Source organism: Pan troglodytes, chromosome 10, assembly GCF_028858775.2.
Source record: "Pan troglodytes isolate AG18354 chromosome 10, NHGRI_mPanTro3-v2.0_pri, whole genome shotgun sequence".
NCBI lineage: Eukaryota > Metazoa > Chordata > Mammalia > Primates > Hominidae > Pan > Pan troglodytes.
In genome coordinates, this window is record NC_072408.2 from 114,995,220 (window position 1) to 115,015,156 (window position 19,937).

At 45.6% G+C, this 19,937-nt stretch overlaps 1 protein-coding gene across 3 annotated transcripts in view; it reads left to right on the forward strand.

Moving 5' to 3' along the window:
* WSCD2 (WSC domain containing 2) overlaps positions 1 to 19,937 on the forward strand; it is a 121,530-nt gene that overhangs the window by 57,657 nt on the left and 43,936 nt on the right. For 2 of the 3 annotated variants that reach the window (XM_522520.8, XM_016924112.4), the window contains exons 2-3: positions 8,461 to 9,393; positions 19,502 to 19,616. In XM_522520.8, coding sequence (XP_522520.2) covers positions 9,012 to 9,393; positions 19,502 to 19,616 — 497 coding nt within the window. In that variant the 5' untranslated portion in view covers positions 8,461 to 9,011. The remainder of the gene's footprint in view (positions 1 to 8,460; positions 9,394 to 19,501; positions 19,617 to 19,937) is intronic. The other variant, XM_016924113.4, reaches the window with a different exon arrangement.

The following is a 19,937-nucleotide window of genomic DNA, read 5'->3' on the forward strand; positions in this document are numbered from 1 at the left end:
TATACCTAGCACCATGGTAAGAAGAGACAAATGAAAAGTTTTCTCATTCACTGCTGTCTATAACCCTGGAAGGCTTGGTCCTACGAGATCAAGGACCCAAGTCTTTCTCGGGTCCTTTGTCTCTTCTTTGTCTCGGTTCAGTGTCTCTTCTCTGCTCAGCTACTTTCTTCTTCTTCTCTTTGTAGACTTAACTTTTGCTCTTTCTTTGGGCACCTGGTGACAGCTCCTGAGGCTACAGGTCCATAGTCTAAGTGATCAGCAAAGATGTGAATGTCTCAAATCCCAACTCCATATTTCTGGGGCCAAGAATGGATTGACCAGTTTTAGATCTGAGCCTACCTATTATCCACCAGCAGTGCCAGTGGGAAGGGTAATATGCTGCAAACACAGCCCCTAGGGTCTGCCTCTGTAAGCAAGGGGTGGGTGTCACACACTAGACAGATTCCTCAAAATGTGTCCTCCACACCTACCTTAGGTAGTCACCAATCATTGCACCAACTCATTGAACCTTTATCTTTTTCTGAAGTCTGGGCAAAGGGTATTGTCATGAGAAGAGGTAAATGTTTTGTTTAGTTGGCCAAAGTTGTGGCAGAGAATGACTACCTACTAAGAAACTGTCATGACAGGTTTAGCATACGGTTAAGAGTGCAGGCCCCAGAGCCAGACTTCCTGGGCTCGAAGCCTGTTCCACCACTTGCTAGCTGTGTGACGCTGCACAGATGACTTAACTTCTCTGATTTCCTAATCTGTAAAATGGGGCTAACAAGTGGAATCTTTCTTATAGGGTTGTTGTTAAGGATTACAAGTTACTCTCTAGACAGTGTCTGTCACATAGTTGGTGCTCAATAAATACTAGCTCACATTATTATTAGGGTGCTATGTATTTTAAAAACAGTAGCTCATTTAACCCTCCTACCTTTCCAATGAGGCAGGGTGGATTGGCCCTATTTTGCAGGTGAGAAAACTGAGTCACAGAGAGGCCCCTTGCTGAAGATCACACAGCCACCACCGCCCTGAGGCAGGTTCAGATGCAGGAGTGTGTGACTCTGGCCCTGACCCCTTTCCACGTTTCCTCTCCGTGGCCATTCCTGTCCATAGTGGCCCAGCCTGACCCTGCAACAAGCGAAGATGGCTGTAAAGATTGCCCATGGAGCAAGAGGCACTAGAGTCATTACCCAGATAAACAAAATTTTAATATTTATTTATAACGGACACCATATGCTCCCTCTGATTTTTTTATTTAATTACATCATGGCAGATGGCTGGGTGTTAAAGGCCATTAAGCTAATGGCACTTTGCCTTCTCATTTATTTTCTTGAGTTTTGGGGAAGATAAATGAAAATGGACATGGTTGGCAGGCTGTGAGCGTAGGGTAGTGCTGAGTGAGTTTCCTTCCTGGGAACAGAGGGAAGTGTGGGGACCCAGGGGATTCTTTCTGGAGGTGGGGTGAGCAAGTGTAGGGGGCAACATACGGGTGTGCCTAGGAACCTGGTGAAGCTTTCCTGGTGTGTACATGCTTCCTGGTCAAAAAAGTGGGATTGTTGTGTCAAAGATTCTGCAGAATTGTTGCATCAAAGATCTGCAGAACCACAATATGTCCATCATGAGCACGATGGAATCATTAAACTACAGCACACCAATGAATGGAAGGGTGTGTCCCAGAGAGGGTCCACCCACTGTACGGGGTGCAAAAGCCTTCCTTAGGGTTAGCTGGGTTAGTAAAATTCTGGATTCCTAAGACAATGAGGGAAAGGATTTGGCATTTATAATGGCATTTCTTCTCAAGCTGTTTCATTAAGTCTTTCACTTGCCAAATGGCTGGTCCACAACCAAGAAGGGTGGGAAAGAACTTTGATTAAAGGAATTGGGGGTTATCTACCTGAGAAGTGTTCGAGGCATGGCCATCCATATCTTCAGGCTCAGAAAGGTTCCTTTCATCAAGGCTTGGATTCAACTGAGGGATTAGTGGTTAAGATAGGGAATAGCTGCCTTGCTGGTCTGCATAGTGTCCGCCATGGCATCATGACACTGAGGCTCAGTTTTGCACTTGAATTCATGCTCCACTTTTTGTGTGTCTGGGCAAGTTACTTAATCTCTGTGAACCTTAGCTTTCTCATCTGTAAAGTGGGTATAATATGCCGATGTCTCATCATTGTTGAAAGGTCCTATATTGCTTTCCGGGGATCTGTTTAAAGATTTACATACAGGATGTTTATCATAGCATTACTTATTTATAAAAGAGGGAAGACTGGAAATATTTTACATGTCTATGATAAGGAAAAGGTTGAAAAACCATTGATATGATATGAATCAACCATATTGATTCCTATTCTAAGGAATCAACTATTCCAAGAAATGAATACCACTGATAAGTAGTTCATTTAGGAAATAAAGAGTATACTTACTCCTGTCCTTCCCTGAGTGGGGAAGTGAGACAGGGAAAGGAAGAAATCAATAAAGGGTGTATTATTGAGTCATCTGTTACAGAGGGTGGTTGAGGCTAAGTCCCACTGGAGAAATACACACTGCAGAGTTATTCCAGCTGAGGAGCAAGGGAGCTGGGGCATTTATACACCAACTCCCATCAGTCATATTTGCAGCTGCTTCCAAATGTTAATATTCTAGCATGTCTTGCCTGCCAACCACACAAGCACAAAAACCATTCAAGGTGCTGGAGAAACCCCTCAGACAACCAGATGAACATTCAGAATTTAACTCTGTGGGTGGGGCACATACGGCATCTGTTACAGATCTACCAAACTGACCAAAAAGGAAAGGACTGACAACATTAAGTGTTGGTGTGGATTTGGAGCAGCAGGAATGCTCAAACTGTACTGGGGAAGTTGTGACTACAGCAACCTTGGAAAAAAACTGGCATCTTTTAGGATAATCATAAGATGCTCATACAAAAACAAAAACAAACAGACAAAAACTAGCACTTTCACTCCTAGGTATACATGCACCCTACATTAATTCTTATATACATGCATCAGGAGGGAGGTATGGGAATGTCTGCAGCAACTGGCAAGAGGAATCCATTTTATCCAAGCCACATGAGCTGAGAATTAATGAGGGAGAAATTCCGTGAAGGAAAATAGACTCCTTGTATCAGAATGAAGGGGCACTGAACAGGCAAAACCACATGTATTCTCCAGAAATTATTATAAGATGTAGCATTTGCACCTAAGACATATAGATATGATATATTTGTATATATTGACTTATTTAGTTCTCACGCTAACCCTAAGAGATAAATTATATTACATCATCACTCTATAGATGGGGAAACTGATGTTCAAAGAAGTTAATGACCACTTCAAAGAATGATAGTGGGGATTAAAAGGCACAATGGGAATAAGATGACTGGCATATAGTATGCGCTCAACAAACACCAGTGACTTCTGATATTTTTATTATTAGAACAAGACTGAAATTTTACCTGGGCTCCCCAGTTTCTTGGAAACTTCCCAGATGGGTCTCCTACCCAGAACTCTTAAGAAATCAAACCTTCATGAACCTGATTTCTCAATAGCTATTTCTTGGTGAAGCTTGGGTGGTCTGGGGGTCAGTTGGTCACTGGGCCTGCCCAGTCCCTCCGAACTGCCTCTGCCCCCCAAGTCAGGTGCTGGGGATTGTAGAGAGGGAGTCAGCCCCCTACCCAGCCTCACAGGCTTCCATTCTGGCCTACCCTAGCCACTAGAACCTGGAAGGGGGAGGCATAATTTTACTCCCAGGGGAGGTAAGGAACCACAGGGCAGGCTATGCCTCTGTTTTTCTTTCCCCTGCAGGCAGCTCTTCCCCACCCATCTTCAAGTTGGCAGCTCAACACCAGAGCCTCATTCTGGTGCTAAAAATAGTCTGTGTTTAGACACTTTGAGGCTCCTGCTGGAAACATGAACTGCAGTAACCGAATGCTGCCACTCCCACAAAGGGGGCCTCTCAGCCTCCTCCCTGTGGAAACTCATGCCAGCCCTGGGGGGGAGGCAGAGTAGAGGTCGTCCACCACACTTAACAGATGGGGAAACTGAGGCTTAGAGAGGTGTCACATAAAATAAAGGGGGATGAAGTCGTGATAGCCAGCCCTGTGGATTGTCTCGTCGAATCCTCCCCACACCTCTGGGAGGGGCATTCTATGGTTGACTTAACTTTATAGAGAGAAGATGGCAGCTCAGAGAGATGAAGTCCCCTGTCTGGGCCTCACACCTGTAAGTGAATGACAGGAGGGGATATTAATACAATTATAATCCTCAACATGCTATGAACAAATAGAGACAGAGAGAAGTGGGTTGCTGAAGGCCAACAGCCCCCGTCTCACCCAGGGTTGTAGACACATTATCTGTGGATTGTGAAGAAACATCACACCTGCCTTGCAGCTATCCCAGAGGGAGGAATATGGGAGAACGTATTTGTAAAACCTTCAAACACAGTATCCAGCATATAGTAGGTATTCAACAAACGCAGTTAGTTTCATTTCCCCATTCCCTTTGAGGCAGAATTTCTCTCTGGAGAGAGATAGCAGAAAGGGACAATGACAGACTAGAGAGAGACTTGGAGAGACAGAGATGGAGAGAGAGGCAGGAGAGAGAGAATGACAGATGGATGTGGGAGGCAGGGGAGTCTGGGATACCTTTGAGGATATGGGGCTTTGGCTCAGCCGAATCCTGGAACCCTTGAACCCCAGAACCACCCAGTGCTGAGTAACACAAATGCTGCCTCCACAGAGCCCTGGATTTATAGTTCTCCAAGGCTGTCTGTCACCTGAGTGTTTTGGCCAGTGTGTGAAGCCATGGTTGTAGGTGTAAGCCCTGGGGGGATGAACCTGACTCTTTTTACTCATTTTTCTCTACCAGTGTTTCTTGGGACCCTCCTATGTACCAAATAGCCTTATCCCCTCCATGGGGCTCAGATTCCAGGGGGCTCTTCCTCTGGGCGAGCCCCTGCCTCCTCCTAGCACCGGCAGGATGCTGTGGGATGGCTCAGGTCAGCATCTTCCCTCCCCAGGAGAAAAGGGAGCTCTGAAAGTGGGGGGTGGACACAGCCCCTCTCCACACGGTCCACATCCCTCCGGCAGATCTCCTTCATTTTCCACATCACCCATGCCTCAGTCTCTTTCTGTTCCCTGCCAGCCCCTAATGAGCTCATTATCCTCTTAAAGCCCATTTGGCACCCACTTAGAGAAGAGATGTGTTGGAATATGAAAGAACGAAGAGGGAACAATGAAAAAGGACTAGACCCAGAAATATCCTGAGAGAGGCAGAAAGCCACAGGGAACACTACAGCTGAAAACTTTGCTGTCTCCACGACAGCAAATGTGCTGAGGTGGCAAATGGCTTTCAAGTGTCTCACATGTGCCCTTGAGGGGCGGAGGTGGGGCTTATCTTGAGCACCTCCTATGCATCAGGTATTCCTCCTACAATGTTTAATTCAGTCCTTCCAGCAACATACTTTTTAGGGGAGAAGTCAAGATCCTTTAGGCCACTTTACAGGTGAGGAACCTGAGTCTTGCTGAGAAGGGATGTCTTGCCCCAGTCACTCACCTGGGGTAATGGAAGAGGCAGGATTTGAACCCAGGTCTGTTTGCCTGTGGAGTCCACCTCTGTTCTTTCCTGAGTGCCTCTGGAAGGGCTGGTGTCCCCTTGCCCATCCCACGAGGACTGCTGGCTTTTTCTCATCCCATCCCAGCTGCAGAAACATCTGGCACGTGTTGGCACGACCATGAAACCTCAGTGGATTCTCATGTGCGTTTTTAGGACACAGTCCCAACTCCTGAGCTTGGCATCCAAGGCTTCCCATGGTCTGGCTCCTGCCCACTGCTTGGCTGTGTTCGCAGCCCACAGTCCCCCAAGCTCCTTTGTTTCTTCCCCCTCAGTGATGCACCCTCATGTGGGCTGTTCCTCTTCCCTGGGCTAACCTTCTGTTGCTCCTTCACCCAGAGAATTTTGACTCCTTTTGCAAGACCTGCTGGCTCAAAGACTCCTCCCTGGGGAAGCCCTCTATGGTTCCCCCAGGCAGTTGCAGACCCTCACTTCCCTGGGCTCCCACATTCCATGGCTTCTCAACCCAGGGTCCAAACCCCACCCTGATATTTTAAGCCAAATTCTGGGAGCTTATGTGCAAGGGCTCTTTTTTTTCTGGGCATATATCTATAGTTGTCATGAGATCCTCAAAGAGTTACAAGACCAGAATAGACATATGGTTAGGAATATAGGCTTTGAAATCAGGTGGCACTGGGTTTACCATCCTGCTGCCACTTACTAGCTCTGTGACCCTGAACAAGTTACCTAATCTCTCTGATACTCATTCCGCTCTTGTGTAAAAATAGATACAGGTCTCCCTTATAGAAATGTTTAAATGAGAGTATGTATATGTGTAGAAGAATGTCTGGCATGTATTAACTGTTCAATAAACATTAACTATAATACTGATTGCTGTATCTTGTACACACATCTACTATGGGATTTATCATAGTCTGTCTAGCATAGTGATTGTTTACATTGCTTTCTCCCTCAGTTGACTCTGAATTCTCTGAAAGCAGGGACTGTGAATTATTTATTCCTGCATCTCAAACACACACATAGTAGGCAATCAGCATATGTTTTTAAATAAATGGAAGAATGAGTGGATGACTGGATGGATGGAGAGTTGGATGGATGGATGGATGGGCTGCTATAGTTCAGATGGATAGATGAATGGATGTATAGTTGGACAGATTAATGAATAGATTAATGGTAGGTGGATGGATGGTTCAATGAATAGATGGGTAGGTGAACTGCCGGAAGGCAAATGGATGGATGGATGGATGGATGGATGGACGGATGGGTTAACGAATGGATGGGTGGGTGGATGCTGGATGACAGACAGATGAATGGTTGGATGGATGGATGGGTGGATGGATAGAGGGTTGGCTTAATGACTGGATGGGTAGGTGGACTGCTGGATGACAGACGGATGGATAGATGGACAGATAGTTTGACTTTACAAAGGCATGGATTTTTGTCTGTTTTGTTCACTTATTTATTCCAAGTGCCTACGAGGGTGACATAGTTTGTGCTCAGTACTTAGTTCTTGAATAAATGGGATGGCAGACTCTACCTTAAACCACAGTTAAATGCCCACACTACTGTCTGGATTAGGAGAGTATGTTACAATTTGTATCTTCCATTGGCTGACTATGGAATCTCAGGCGTTGGCTAAGATGGTCACGGGGCCCCCTGCTGGTGGTAATATGAAAAAGCATTGGCTAAATGGGGTTTTCTGTTTTCTAATTTACATTCTATTTTTCCTCTTGACTGATGATCCTGAACATTTACTCATAAAACTGTGGTACTCAACTCTCTGTGCTCATTACCATTATCTGAGAGCACCTGGTTACAGATGTGGGTTGCCCCCTCAACCAGACATTCTGGTTGGAAAGGTTAGGAATCTATATTCACCAGGCTCTCAGGTGATTCTGAATCAGTTGTTTCTCAGACCCACACCCGGGAGACCCTGACAAAGGGTGAGCCATGCTGGTGACCGGGAGGCTGTAAGGATGGGCTACCGTCTGGGGGGCTGTCTCTGAATTCTCAAGTGATGTCCAGACTATGTGGGAAAGAGGCAGAGTCAAAGAGACACTGGTTAAGAGCTGTGATTTGCGATTTGGACTGTCCTGGGTCCAGATCCCAGCTCCATCACTCACCAGCTGTGTGACCTCCATTTCCTCATCTGTAAAGTAGGGAAATAGTTACCTCCCATAGGAATGTTGGGAACAATAAAGGAGACAAGTGTAGATGGCTGGGCACAAAGCTGAGCACATGGTAGACACTCAATAAACACTGAATGGACAAATATGCTGCTAAATAACCCTACTTTCCTTCTTTTTCCTTTTCTTCCTTGGATAGAGGAGAGGGGCTATGGATTTTATTTCTCCCACTAGAATGTGAGCTCTATGAAAGAGGCGATTTTGCCTCTGCCGCTCACAGCTTAATTTCCAGCACCTAGGACAGTGCCTCACACAAAGTAGGTCTCACTGAGTGTTTGTTGGGAAAAAAAATGAATGAAACTGGTCTGGTTCAGAACCGCCCAGGTTCAGCAGGTAGTTCAGCAAGGACCTTGAAAGTACTTTTCAGACTTAAGGTAATCCTTGGATCAGTGTATATTTGACAAATATATAGGAAGTATGGAGCAAAGCAAACCACTGGCCCATAAGAACCTGTGCTTGTCCAAGACAAAGTTTGTCCCCAACTAGGGCCCACTAGGATCCAGGTCCCCAAATTCCCAGTTTGGTGTCAAGAAAAAGGCAGTGTTCTAGAAGACTCAGGGATGCTCTTTATCTAGCACTGCTCTTAAGCTGTTTCATGCCATTGGTGGTTTCCTCCCCTCTCCGGGCCTCTGCATTTCCCTGTAGGATGCTCAAGAACCCTGTGGGTTCTGTGCTTTGGTGAAGGGGCTTCTCATGCCTGTGTGTCTGCTGTTTTGCAGGTGGCATCCCTGAGTCCTGATGCCTGACTGGATGGAGGCCCACCAGCTTCTGTTCCCATGAGGTAGAAAGGCCAAGCTTGGTCTTCAGCTGGGGAAGAGGCCAGAAACAAGGCCCCCAGTGAAATAACCCAGATCCATTGGCCTGAGGAGCAGAGAAAGGGCAAGAAGTGAACTGCAGCTGCTGGTAACCCTCAGAAACCTTCTCCAATTGCTATTCTCACAGTTCTTTGGGAACACTCTGAAGTGAAGAACAATATGTAGGAAAATGGGACCAACTTATGTGTGTTCTGAGCCTCAAAACCCCTTTGTTGGCCCAAAGAAGCTCACCTTCAGTTTGGGAGGGCTGGTAAGCTCCATCCTTTCTCATGGCCTCAGCCAAGCATTGAACTTGCCCTCCCCTTCTGGCCTTGGTGATCACTATTTCAGGAAGAGTGAGACTGAGGACCCCCAAGTGTTCCATCCCTAAGGAAAGCTTAGGAAACCAAGCCCCTTCCATCCCCTCCCAAGCACCCCAGCCAAGCCCCAGAGAGCCAGTCCGGAATGATCCCACTATGGCCAAGCTCTGGTTCAAATTCCAGCGGTACTTCCGCCGGAAACCTGTGCGCTTCTTTACCTTCCTGGCACTCTACCTGACTGCTGGGAGCCTTGTCTTCCTTCACTCTGGCTTTGTGGGCCAGCCCGCTGTCTCGGGGAACCAGGCGAACCCCGCTGCTGCAGGAGGCCCAGCTGAGGGTGCTGAGCTGTCCTTCTTGGGTGACATGCATCTGGGCAGAGGTTTCCGGGACACAGGTGAAGCCTCGAGCATCGCTCGCAGGTACGGACCCTGGTTCAAGGGCAAGGATGGGAATGAGAGAGCCAAGCTTGGTGACTACGGTGGAGCCTGGAGCCGAGCCCTCAAGGGGAGGGTTGTCCGGGAGAAGGAGGAAGAGCGAGGTAAGAGCGAGGAACATCTGGACACTGAGGGGCTGGGGAGAAGGGAGGAGATACTAACAATGTAATAACAGCTGTCAGTTTTCAGTGTTTAATAGGAACCAGCTGTCATATCATTGTAGCTATAAATAGTGCCTGCCATTATCATCCCCATTGCACAGAGGAGAAAATTGAAGCTCAGAGAGATGAAGCAGCTTGCCCAAGGTCACACAGCTTGTCAAGAGGCAAGTTTGGATTCGAACTCCACATCTATCAGAGGTCAAAGTCTGACTCTCCCCTGTAGCCTTTTACAGTCCTTGTTAAACATACATGAAAATAAAAACAGTCAGCATTTATTGGGTACTTACTAGGCACCAAGTACTGTTTCCAAGCACTTTACATATAGAGAAACATCATCACAACTGTAGGTGATAGATTTTATTCCCACTTTAAAGATGAGGAAAGTGGGGTACCAAGAGCACAAGATTACACAGCTAAGTGGCAGAGCTTCTGCTCCACCAGACTGTCTCTCAGTCCATCTTGCTGGGTCCCTTGGTGATGGATCTCAGGAGAAATCATTGCCCTGGATAGATTTCATTGCATTTTCTCAGCCATTTATAATCTAAAAAGGCTTTTGTTCATGACTGCATTACCTTATTTGATTTTCACTACACTTCATGGGCTTAAACAAGGCCCCTATGATCCTGTGCCCAGCTAATAGATGTGGAAACTGAGGCTTGAAGAAGGGAAGACACTTGCCCAAAGCTGCGCAGCTGGTCAGCAGCAGGAATGGAGTTTAAATCTGATTCATCTGGCCTGAATGCTCAGTTCTCTAAGGCTGTCTCCTAGAGTCCACTGGCATCTACCCATCCAACCAGCATGCTAGGGAGGAACCCACAACCCCTACAATTCATAAGATTAACACAAATGGACGTTTCAGAAATCTGGGCCAGATGGTTTGGGAGAATAAACCACCAATCAAGGCAGATGGAAAACCTCACTAGCCTTTGTGTTCTACTGTGATTCAACTCATAAAAAACCCTTCTGCTACCATGGAAGGAAGCAGGATTAATGGAGGGGATTCATCTTGGAACACATTCTCCTGCCCCAGTCCTGCCCCCTACCTGGCCTGGGAACCATCTAGAAGACTCTATCTTTCTGCCCTCAGGAATTTCCTAGACTTCTGCCTCTTCAAGAACCAATGCTCACAGGGAGGCAAAGGAGATGTTGGAGGTGGTAGAATGGATCAGGGGATGTGGATTCATATTCCAGCTCCACCCCCACCAGCCATGTGGCCCAGGCAAATGGTTTTACCTTCTCCTGCCTCAGTTTTGAAATCTGTAAAATGGGGATTTTACTGGATGCTCCTGAGAGTTCAATGAGACAAGGGTGATGAAGGCCTAGCACTGAGTAGATGCTTAGAGGTGCTCAGGAAGTGCTCCTGGGATCTCCCGGGGGATCATCTTATAGGTATAGGTGAGGTGTGAAGTGCTGCACCCCAGCCACTCCAAACTCCATTCTGGCCTTTGAAAGCCCCAAAGTCCTCACCAGCCAGCACCTTGAGATATGCTCCCCATAATGCTTAGGACAAATTCCAGACGCCTCCCACAGTCCAACTCTGCAACCTCATCTTATAACCCCACTCCCCTCACCATGCTCTGCCCCACTGTCCTTGCAGTTCACTGAACACACCAAGCCTGTTTCTATCCCAAGATCTCTGTATATGCAGTGCCTTCTATCTGGGATGCCATCTCCCCAGATGTTTGCATAGCTCCCTTCTTCCTTTCCTTCAAGTCTTTAATCAAACCTCGACTTCCCATAGAGACCATCCCGGATGGTCTAACTTAAATAACCCCACTTCCTACCCAGTCACAACCACAATCCCCGACTCTATTTTCATCATAACACTTATCACCATCTGAAAGCATCTCATTTATGTGTTTGCCTCTTTGTTTAAGATCAGCCTGTTCTACTGGACTGTCAGCTCCAAGAGGGCAGGGCTATTGCCTGTCATGCCTGTCTGTGTTCTATCAGCACCCGGGACAGCACCTGGCTAAGTGCTGTTGCTGAATACCTATTTGTTGAATGGGTGAATGACTGGCTGAATAAACGAATGAATGACTATCCCTTTGCCTGGAGTACCTCTACAGTGTTAGCTCTACTCTTCCTCCAAGTCTCATCTTTGCTAATCTTCAAGAAATTTTCCCTGATCCCCTTACAGGTTTGATCAAATGCTCCTCCTCTATGCTCCCTGGCATGGCCCTTATATGAATGGCAATTGTGTATGTTTGTCCATGTCCCCTGATAGAATATGAATTCCTTATGGTGTAGATGATACAGAAACAACAACGTCTCTCATTTGTTGTGAGAATGAAATACTGCCATCAATGCTAATAATAAGGACCATTTCTTGAGTACCTACTTCACACCAACCACTTGTCTATTTGCTTTTCATGTATTATTTGAATGAAATGATATATGTAACATGCTTATAATATCCTCTGGCTCATAATAATAGGTCACTTAATAGTTGCTGTCCTTGTTATTTGTAGTAATATTAACTGATATCTAGTGAATGATCATTACAGGCTGGACCATGTTATGTGTTTCATTGATTCATTTAATTACTACAACTCAGTAAGTTAGGGATTATTATTCCATTTCACAGATGGCAAAACTGAGGTCCAGAAAGAAATCACTTACCCTAGTTTACACAGGTCAATAGTGGAGGAACCAAGGTTTAACACAAGGTCTGTTTAATTCCAAAGCTTGTGAGCATTCTTCTATACCGTGCCACCTGCACCCCCACCATGCCTTACCCAGCAATCTTATATATTTTATAAAGTGCAGAGAGAAGGAAGAGAAAATAAGAACATAGCCCCAAGGCCAGGGCTCTCAGCAGACAGCCTTTGGAATCAGGCAGTGTTATCAAGAAAACACAAATCCAGCCTGTCCTTGATTAACTTATTCAGAGTTTAGCGAGGAAAGACAACATATTAGATTAACGCTAATAAAAATGAGACACTTCTCCGGCCTGACGCTAAACTCATTTTGTTTTCTCCAAGGCTGATGAGGGCTCTGCTTGATGCAGTGATGCAGGACTCAGGCTGTAGAGGATTCAGAGCCCATCATGGCCCAGGAGTGGGAGGGGAGGAGCTGCACCCAGGCTGAGCTGAGGCTGGGCAGGAGTCTGAGTTCTTTGGTGTAACTGACACCTACCATGTGCCAGTCATTTACCTAGGCCTCCCTAGGTTCACATGGCCATGTGAGGGCCTGTACTTTGAGCAGCCAAATCAGGGTTCAAATCCCAGTTCTGCAACCTGCTGGCTGTGCAACCTTGGGCAGGTCGCTTCACCTTTCTGACGTGCCATTTCCTCTTTGGGATAAAAAGTACTTAACATCAGATGGCGTTGTGATGATTACATAAGGTCAATTCAGCATGTGCTCTCTAAGTGCCACGTGCTGTTCAAAGCATTTACATCTATTACATCACATAATCTTCATAGTAATGAAGGAAGATAGACACTGTTATTAACTCCATCTTATAGGAGGGAAAGTCAGGCACAGAGAAGTTAAGTAACTTGCCCAAGATTACCCACCTGGGGGAGGGAGTAAACCAGTATGTGAACCCAGGTGTTGTGAGTCTTACACCTGAACCTTAAGCACTACATCACGTCACTTCTCAGTGTACAGAAAGTACATGCCAGCTATTATTATTATAATAAGCTTGCATACTACCTTAATACATGCCAGCTATTATTATTTATACTGTAATTTTGCAGGAGAAAATGGGGGAATAGAGGTAATGTAAATTTCCTAAAGTCACACAGCTAATCTGGGGCAGAGCCAGGAGCTAAACCCACTTTGACTTCAAAGGTTGTGCTGCTTCTATTTCCATGAGATTACAGAGAGGCTCGGGCTGGGTGTGAAGGTGGCCATGGGAAGATTTAGTCTGCATTTTTTTGGAAGGATAGCAGGAGCACCCACTTCCCATCTCCTCCAGCTGGAGATGCAATGGCTGCAGGTTACTGAGGTGCTCTGTGTCAGGGACTATTTGTCCATATTCTCCTTTCAGCTTCATATCAGGTAAAAATATTGAGTGCCATTTCACGGATGAAGAAACAGGCTCAGAGAGGTTCAATTATTTGCCCAACATCACACAGACGCCAAGAGGCAGAGCTGACTCCAGCCCAATTTGATCAGAGTCCAAAGCCCTTATTCTTAACCACTGGACTTATACTACGTCTTTCTTAAAATATAAGATCTCTAACTCCATTCATTCGTTCATTTATTCTTTCTTTCATTCATTCATTCATTCTATATTTATCAAACACCTACTACATGCCCAGATCTTTGCTGGAAGGTGGAGATAAGGAATGATTCAAGCACAGGTTGTGAATATTCCTCAGAGGAAAAAGCTGTGCTTTTCCCCATTATAACACCTTTTCATTTTATTAAAAGTTCTTCTACAATAAGCCAAAATTATTTCTAATTTGAAAAAATAATGGACAATACTAAGAAAATTTAGAAAAGTTTTGGGGGACCCCAAAGCAGGGACCCCATTCAGTCATGGGGTATCACAGCTGGCTTTCTGGGAAAGGAGATGGGTGAGCTTAGTATGTAGGATCCTTATGCCTTGACCAAAGTGAGTGGTGCATCCCTTCTGCCCTGGGGAAGCCTAGATATGAGCAGGAAATTCCACCACCGGTACAAGGAAACCCGGGCAGCACTGGGTGGTCTTCTGGAGGGACCATCTTCCAGTGTTTCAGAGAATCCCCAGAAGGAGAAAAAGTATTTCTTGTGTCTTCCTTCTGTGCCAGACCCTGTGATAGGCTCAATGCATCAAATTAATGTTACTTAGGTCACTCTTAACAATATCTTTGTATTAGCTTTCTCAGGCTGCTATAACAAAGTATCACACACTGGGTGGCTTGAACAACAGATATCTATTCTCTCACAGTTCTGGAGGCCAGAAATCTGAAGTCAGGGTGTTGGCAGGGCCATGCACTCTCAAAGGCTCAAAGGGAGACTCTGTTCCATGCCTTTCTCCTGGTTTCCAGTGTTCCCGGCCATCCTCAGCAATCCCTTGCTTGCAGCCACATTACTCCAATCTTTGCTTCCATTTTCACATGACCATCTCCTTTGCGTCTGTGTCTTCATATAGCCATCTTGTTATAAGGACACCAGTCATACTGGATTGGGACCCAACCTACTCCAGTTTAGCCTCATAACAAAATTCCATCTGCAATGACCCTATTTCCAAATAAGGCCACATTCTAAGGAATTGGAAGTCAAGACTTCAACATGTCATTTTGTTGGGGTGGGGGTGGGGGGCGGGGCAGGGCACACAATTCAGCCTGACAACCCTAGTTGAATTTTTGCTCCCACTTTTCAGGTGGAGAACTGCACCTCCAAGAGCTTGAGTAATATTTGAGGCTATTGCAGCAACATGTGTGGGATTTGAACCCAGATCTGGTTAGATCTGGTTGACTCCAGTACAGCATGAGGCCTCCTATTCGTGAATCTGTTCACAAACTATAAATCAGAGGCATACAAATTAGTTCATGTTTAGCTACGCTTCTAACAAATCACCTTCATTGAAGAGAGCAAAATTTCATGAAAAGATTAATTGTAGCAAAAGAAAAAAGTAAAGGAGGAAAAAAAACTGCCACCAGGAGGGTTCTTTTCAGATGCTGGTTTCTGTACTGGAGATAAATAGCCCAGCTGGGGTGACTTTGCCATTTCAGCAGTCTTCAGACTTCTGTGGAGACGAGCTGATAGATTGTGTGAACTTGGCCATTAATCCACCCTCAAGTGGCCTGTGATTTTGTCCCTGTTTTACATATCTGACCTCCTGTCTCCGAGAGATTCTGCTACCACAGCAGGATTTGAAGGTGGAGCCCTGAGGAATGGCTGAAGAGGATTTTAGCGGGCTGGCAGTAACCACGCTAATGAGCTCAGCAGGGTGATACAACTCTGAGGACAGGGACCATGGTTGTATTGGTCGCAGCCTGCACCAAAGGTCTGTGGGAAAGGGGTCACCAGATCTTTCCCAAGACAGGAAGGAAACTGACTCAATATTGATATCCTGATCCATGGAGCTCAGTCCATTAATCAGGCCATGATGCATAACATGCCTGTGTTTTCCAAAAGCATTAATAAAGGACCATGTATCTTCCTCTCCCTCCTGTTGACAGATAAGGAAACAGAGGGTCATTCGTTCATTCAACAAGTCTTTGAGCACCTGTTGTGTGGGACATCTCAGCCTGATGCCTGGTCTGGTGGGAGGGTGAGGAAGGGGACAGAGCACCATTTAAAAGCCCAGGCTTATAAAAAAGAATAAGATCATGTTTCTTGCAGGAACATGGATGGATCTGAAGGCCATTATTCTTAGCAAACTAATGCAGGAACAGAAAACCAAATACTGCATGTTCTCACTTATAAGTGGGAGCTGAGTGATGAGAACACATGGACACAAAGAGGGGAACAACAGACACTGGGGACTACTTGAAGGTGCAGGGTGGCAGGAGGGAGAAGAGGTGAAAATATAACTATTGGGTACTACGCTTAATACCTGGGTGACAAAATAATTTGTACAACAAACCTCGTGACACGAGTTTACCTATATAACAAACCTGCACATGTAACCTGCACTTAAAGTAAAGCTTAAAAACAAATAACTAAAAGCCCAGGCTTTGGGGAAGATGGACCTACAGTAAAAATCCCAGATCTTCTCCCAACGAACCACCCCACTTCCCAGCTCCATCCTCCTCCTGGGCAGGTCTCTCTGGGGAGACACCTCCTCCCAAGACATCTCCTCCCAATCCTGGACTCAGTGTGGCATATAGGAAGGGGCAACTTTGAATAGACAGACCTGGCCATGGATTTGGTCTGAGACCCTCACTGTGGGGTGGACTCGGGCAAGTTGCTAAGCTTGAATATCAGTGTAGTAGTTAGTGCTCCCCCTACCCCAGTGCCAAGGGACAAAAATCCACCTGGAACTAGCTTAAGCTAAAGAAGAAAATGCATTGTGTCATGTCATCAAACTACAGCAGTGGCTTTGCTGGACTGGATTTTTTAAATGAATAATTGGTGGTCTTCTTCCTGTCACTCTCATCTCTGCTCTTCTATGCCTTGGCTAGTTTGTTCTCCTACACAGATTGGCCTTGGTGCCAGGGACTGGGCTGGTGGTAGCTCTGGGGTTATAGCACCTGGGAGAGGCAGATTTCTTCCTCCCAGCTTTACTCTATCAGAATGCAACAAATGGGTCATGTGTCCTTCCTTGAAGCAAACACCGGCTGCTGGGATGGACAATATGATTGACCTTGCCAAGGTCATCATGTCTCCTGTGGTCAGGGAAAGTAAGGTCTGCTGAGGGAAAAACCTATCTAGAGCAGATGCTTTGAAGGCACAAACAGTCCACTACAGTCCACCCCTTCACTCCATGATGGACACGCAATGGACATGCCCACATACATCTTTACTCCCATTAATTTGCTTATAAAAATCTTATCTAACATGATCCACTGTTCCATAGGTAGCCGAATGTGCCTATCCTTACCCTAAGGTGAAGTCACCCAAAGTCCTATCACATCCAACTTCAAGCCCAGCATTTCTGCAGCATGAGCATTCCTCCCCTTCAGGTCTTGGGGTGGCCAAAGAGAAATGAAACTTCCTCAAGTGTAAGATGGTTGGAGGACAGACCTGGGCTTTAATTTGAAGTCAGATGCTACAAGCTGTAGGAACTTGGGCAGATGACATAGGTTCCCACTGCATTTTGAAAAGAGGAAAAGCAGAAGTAACATGAGTAGTTACCAGTCAGAACATACACCATATGCCCAAACTAAGATTTGCTTCTAAGGTAAACAGATAGAAGAGTCACTATGATCAGTTGCCTCATCTCTAAAATGGGTTCATAAGAAGTTTGTGAAGATTGAATTTTTAAAAAATGAGACATGGCCCACAGTAAAGTAGATAGCACGTAGTAGGTGTTCAATACATGATAGTTTTGTCTCCTCTGTTTCTGTCTTTGTCTCTCTCTCTCTCACACACACACAGACACACATTGCACACACACACACACACACACACACACACAATCTGTTGATCTGCTGACAAAAACTTCAGGGCACCAAAATAAACCAAACTTTACCCCCTCTCTTCCCTTCCCTCTCTCTCCCACCCTACTCCATCATCCCTCCTTCCTTCCTTTCCTTCCTGCTCTTTCTCCCTCCAGCTCCCTCTATTTTTCCCTCTTGTCTATCCTACAATGCATCTTTAGACACTCAGTCCTCTAGGGAATGGCTGAACTGAAGTTAGTGTGCAGCCCTTGCCCACGTGGCCACAAAGTGCTCTCTCCCAGCTCAGGTGTGAACAGCATTCGTGCCCCAAGTCAAGGGCTGTGGCTCCATCTGTGGTGGGAGGGGCGCGCACTGTTGAACAAGCACAGAGACAAGACCTGGGCTTCTCCAGGGTTGTCACTGTCTGGTGTGCCTGCTCCAGGGAGATGATGCTTCTTTTAAAGATGGACTGTTCTTAGTCCAGCAAATCACCTCTGTCTTATGAAGGAAATTCAAGGTGATCAGGTCAAGACACATCTCCAGTGGGGCTGAAAAAATAGTGCACTTAGCAGAGCTGTGTTCAGGGGAATGATTGCTCAGTAATGAGCCTGCATTCTCTGCTAGATCCTGCTCTCCCCACAAGGAAGCGGGGAAAGAAGCTCAGTTTAAACCAGACAGCTGCCTAGCCAAGGAAGTGATTAAGTGGCATTTAGTATTTTCTTCAATCATTCCCTATAAGGGACATTTAATTCCAAGTGCTGGCTGGATCCCTGGTCTAACCTCCAGTTACTGATTTGGGGGTCTCATAGACCTGGATTTAAACATTTATTCTGTGAACAATTAGCTATGGGTCTTAGGGAGGCCACTTCACCTTTCTGGGCCACTGTTAGTTAAATCATCTAAGATAAGAGCATGACAATGTCAATGTTCTCCACTTCACATGGGGGCATTACAAAGATCCCCCAACTCAAAAAGCAAGCAGTTCAGAGCACAGGCTCTGAAACCAGATTGCTTGGCTTCAATTCTGAATCCACACATATGAACTGTGTTACTTTGAGCAAGTGACTTCTCCGGGCCCTTTTCTCTTCTGTATACAATGGTAATAATATTCTCATAGGATCGCTGTAAGGATGCAAGGAGACAATGTATGTAAAGCACTTAGCAAAGTGAATGTCCAAATAATAATAATAATAATTTTAAAAAACATATGGGAAAAGACATTATAAACTGTGAAGTGCTATTTTCACGTATGGGGGTTACTATTTACCATAAAGTGCAAGAAAAATGTTTACTACTTTAAGAAAACTAAGTGTATGATTTATAATTGGATGGTTATTTCACATTATTTACAATTTTCCTTTGAATGGAAACATTCACCTTGACCCACAATAGAGGCAAACTGTAAAGTACTTTACACAGCACTGTGAATGGCCAGTTTCTTATTCTACTCATCTTAATTTGATGCCTATCATATGCAAGACACTATGGTAGAAACTTTTACATAAATCATTCTATTTTAACCTCACTAGATTGTTATTTTTGTTCCTGATTCAAATAAAACTAGGTATCTGAAAGGTTAACTGGCTTAAACTTTCTAGGCCCATGCTAGGAGGTAAACGAAGTGAAATGAGGACCTAGACCTTGAGATAGCTAAGTCCAGGGCACTTTCCAAGGAAAAATATATGTCTTAAGGCAGCTTGTAGAGATAGCAACATGTTGTCAAATGTTAAGCCTTTTAGAGCTGTCTTAATGCAAGAAATAGGAAGCTCTGTTTGGTGCTTAGGGAGTGGCCTTGGCTTGGGTTCCTGGATGCCCAGCTGTCACCAGATGACCTCAAGGGCTTGGCTGCAGCCCACAGAAGGCTTCACTCCTCTCTATTGGTCTCCGCTGCCCTGATTAGACCAGGTTCTGCCAAGACAAATGACTTTCACTCTCTCATTTCTGCCCAAAGGAAGGACTTGACATTAAAAGGTCAACAAGGTCACATAACCAGAGACACATTGGTGAGGCTTCTTCCTGTAACCCTTGCAGCTTTGTCCCCAGCCACCTTTGACATTTTCCTTTCCCCAAAGCCAAGTACATCGGCTGCTACCTGGATGACACCCAGAGTCGGGCCCTTCGAGGAGTGTCCTTTTTTGACTACAAAAAGATGACCATCTTCCGTTGCCAGGACAACTGTGCTGAACGGTAGGGTCCCAGCATCCCAGACTTGTCCATTTCAGGCTCTTCTGTCTCAGATTCCCACCTGTGGTATTCTTTGCCCTGCTATGGGAGGGTGTGTTGAAGGGTGAGCACGTGACCACAGGAAAGGTTGACGCAAGGGTGTGTGTGCATTGTGTGTATGTGCATAAGCACATCCACACAACTGAGGACTGCTCAAGAGTTGGTCTATGGGAGTCTGTGGTTGTGCAACTGTGTCATATTGTGTCTAGGAACAATTTTGTAGCATACAGGGTACAGGGTCAGCTAGCTGTGTTTGTGAGCTTAATGCCAATATGCAATGATCTT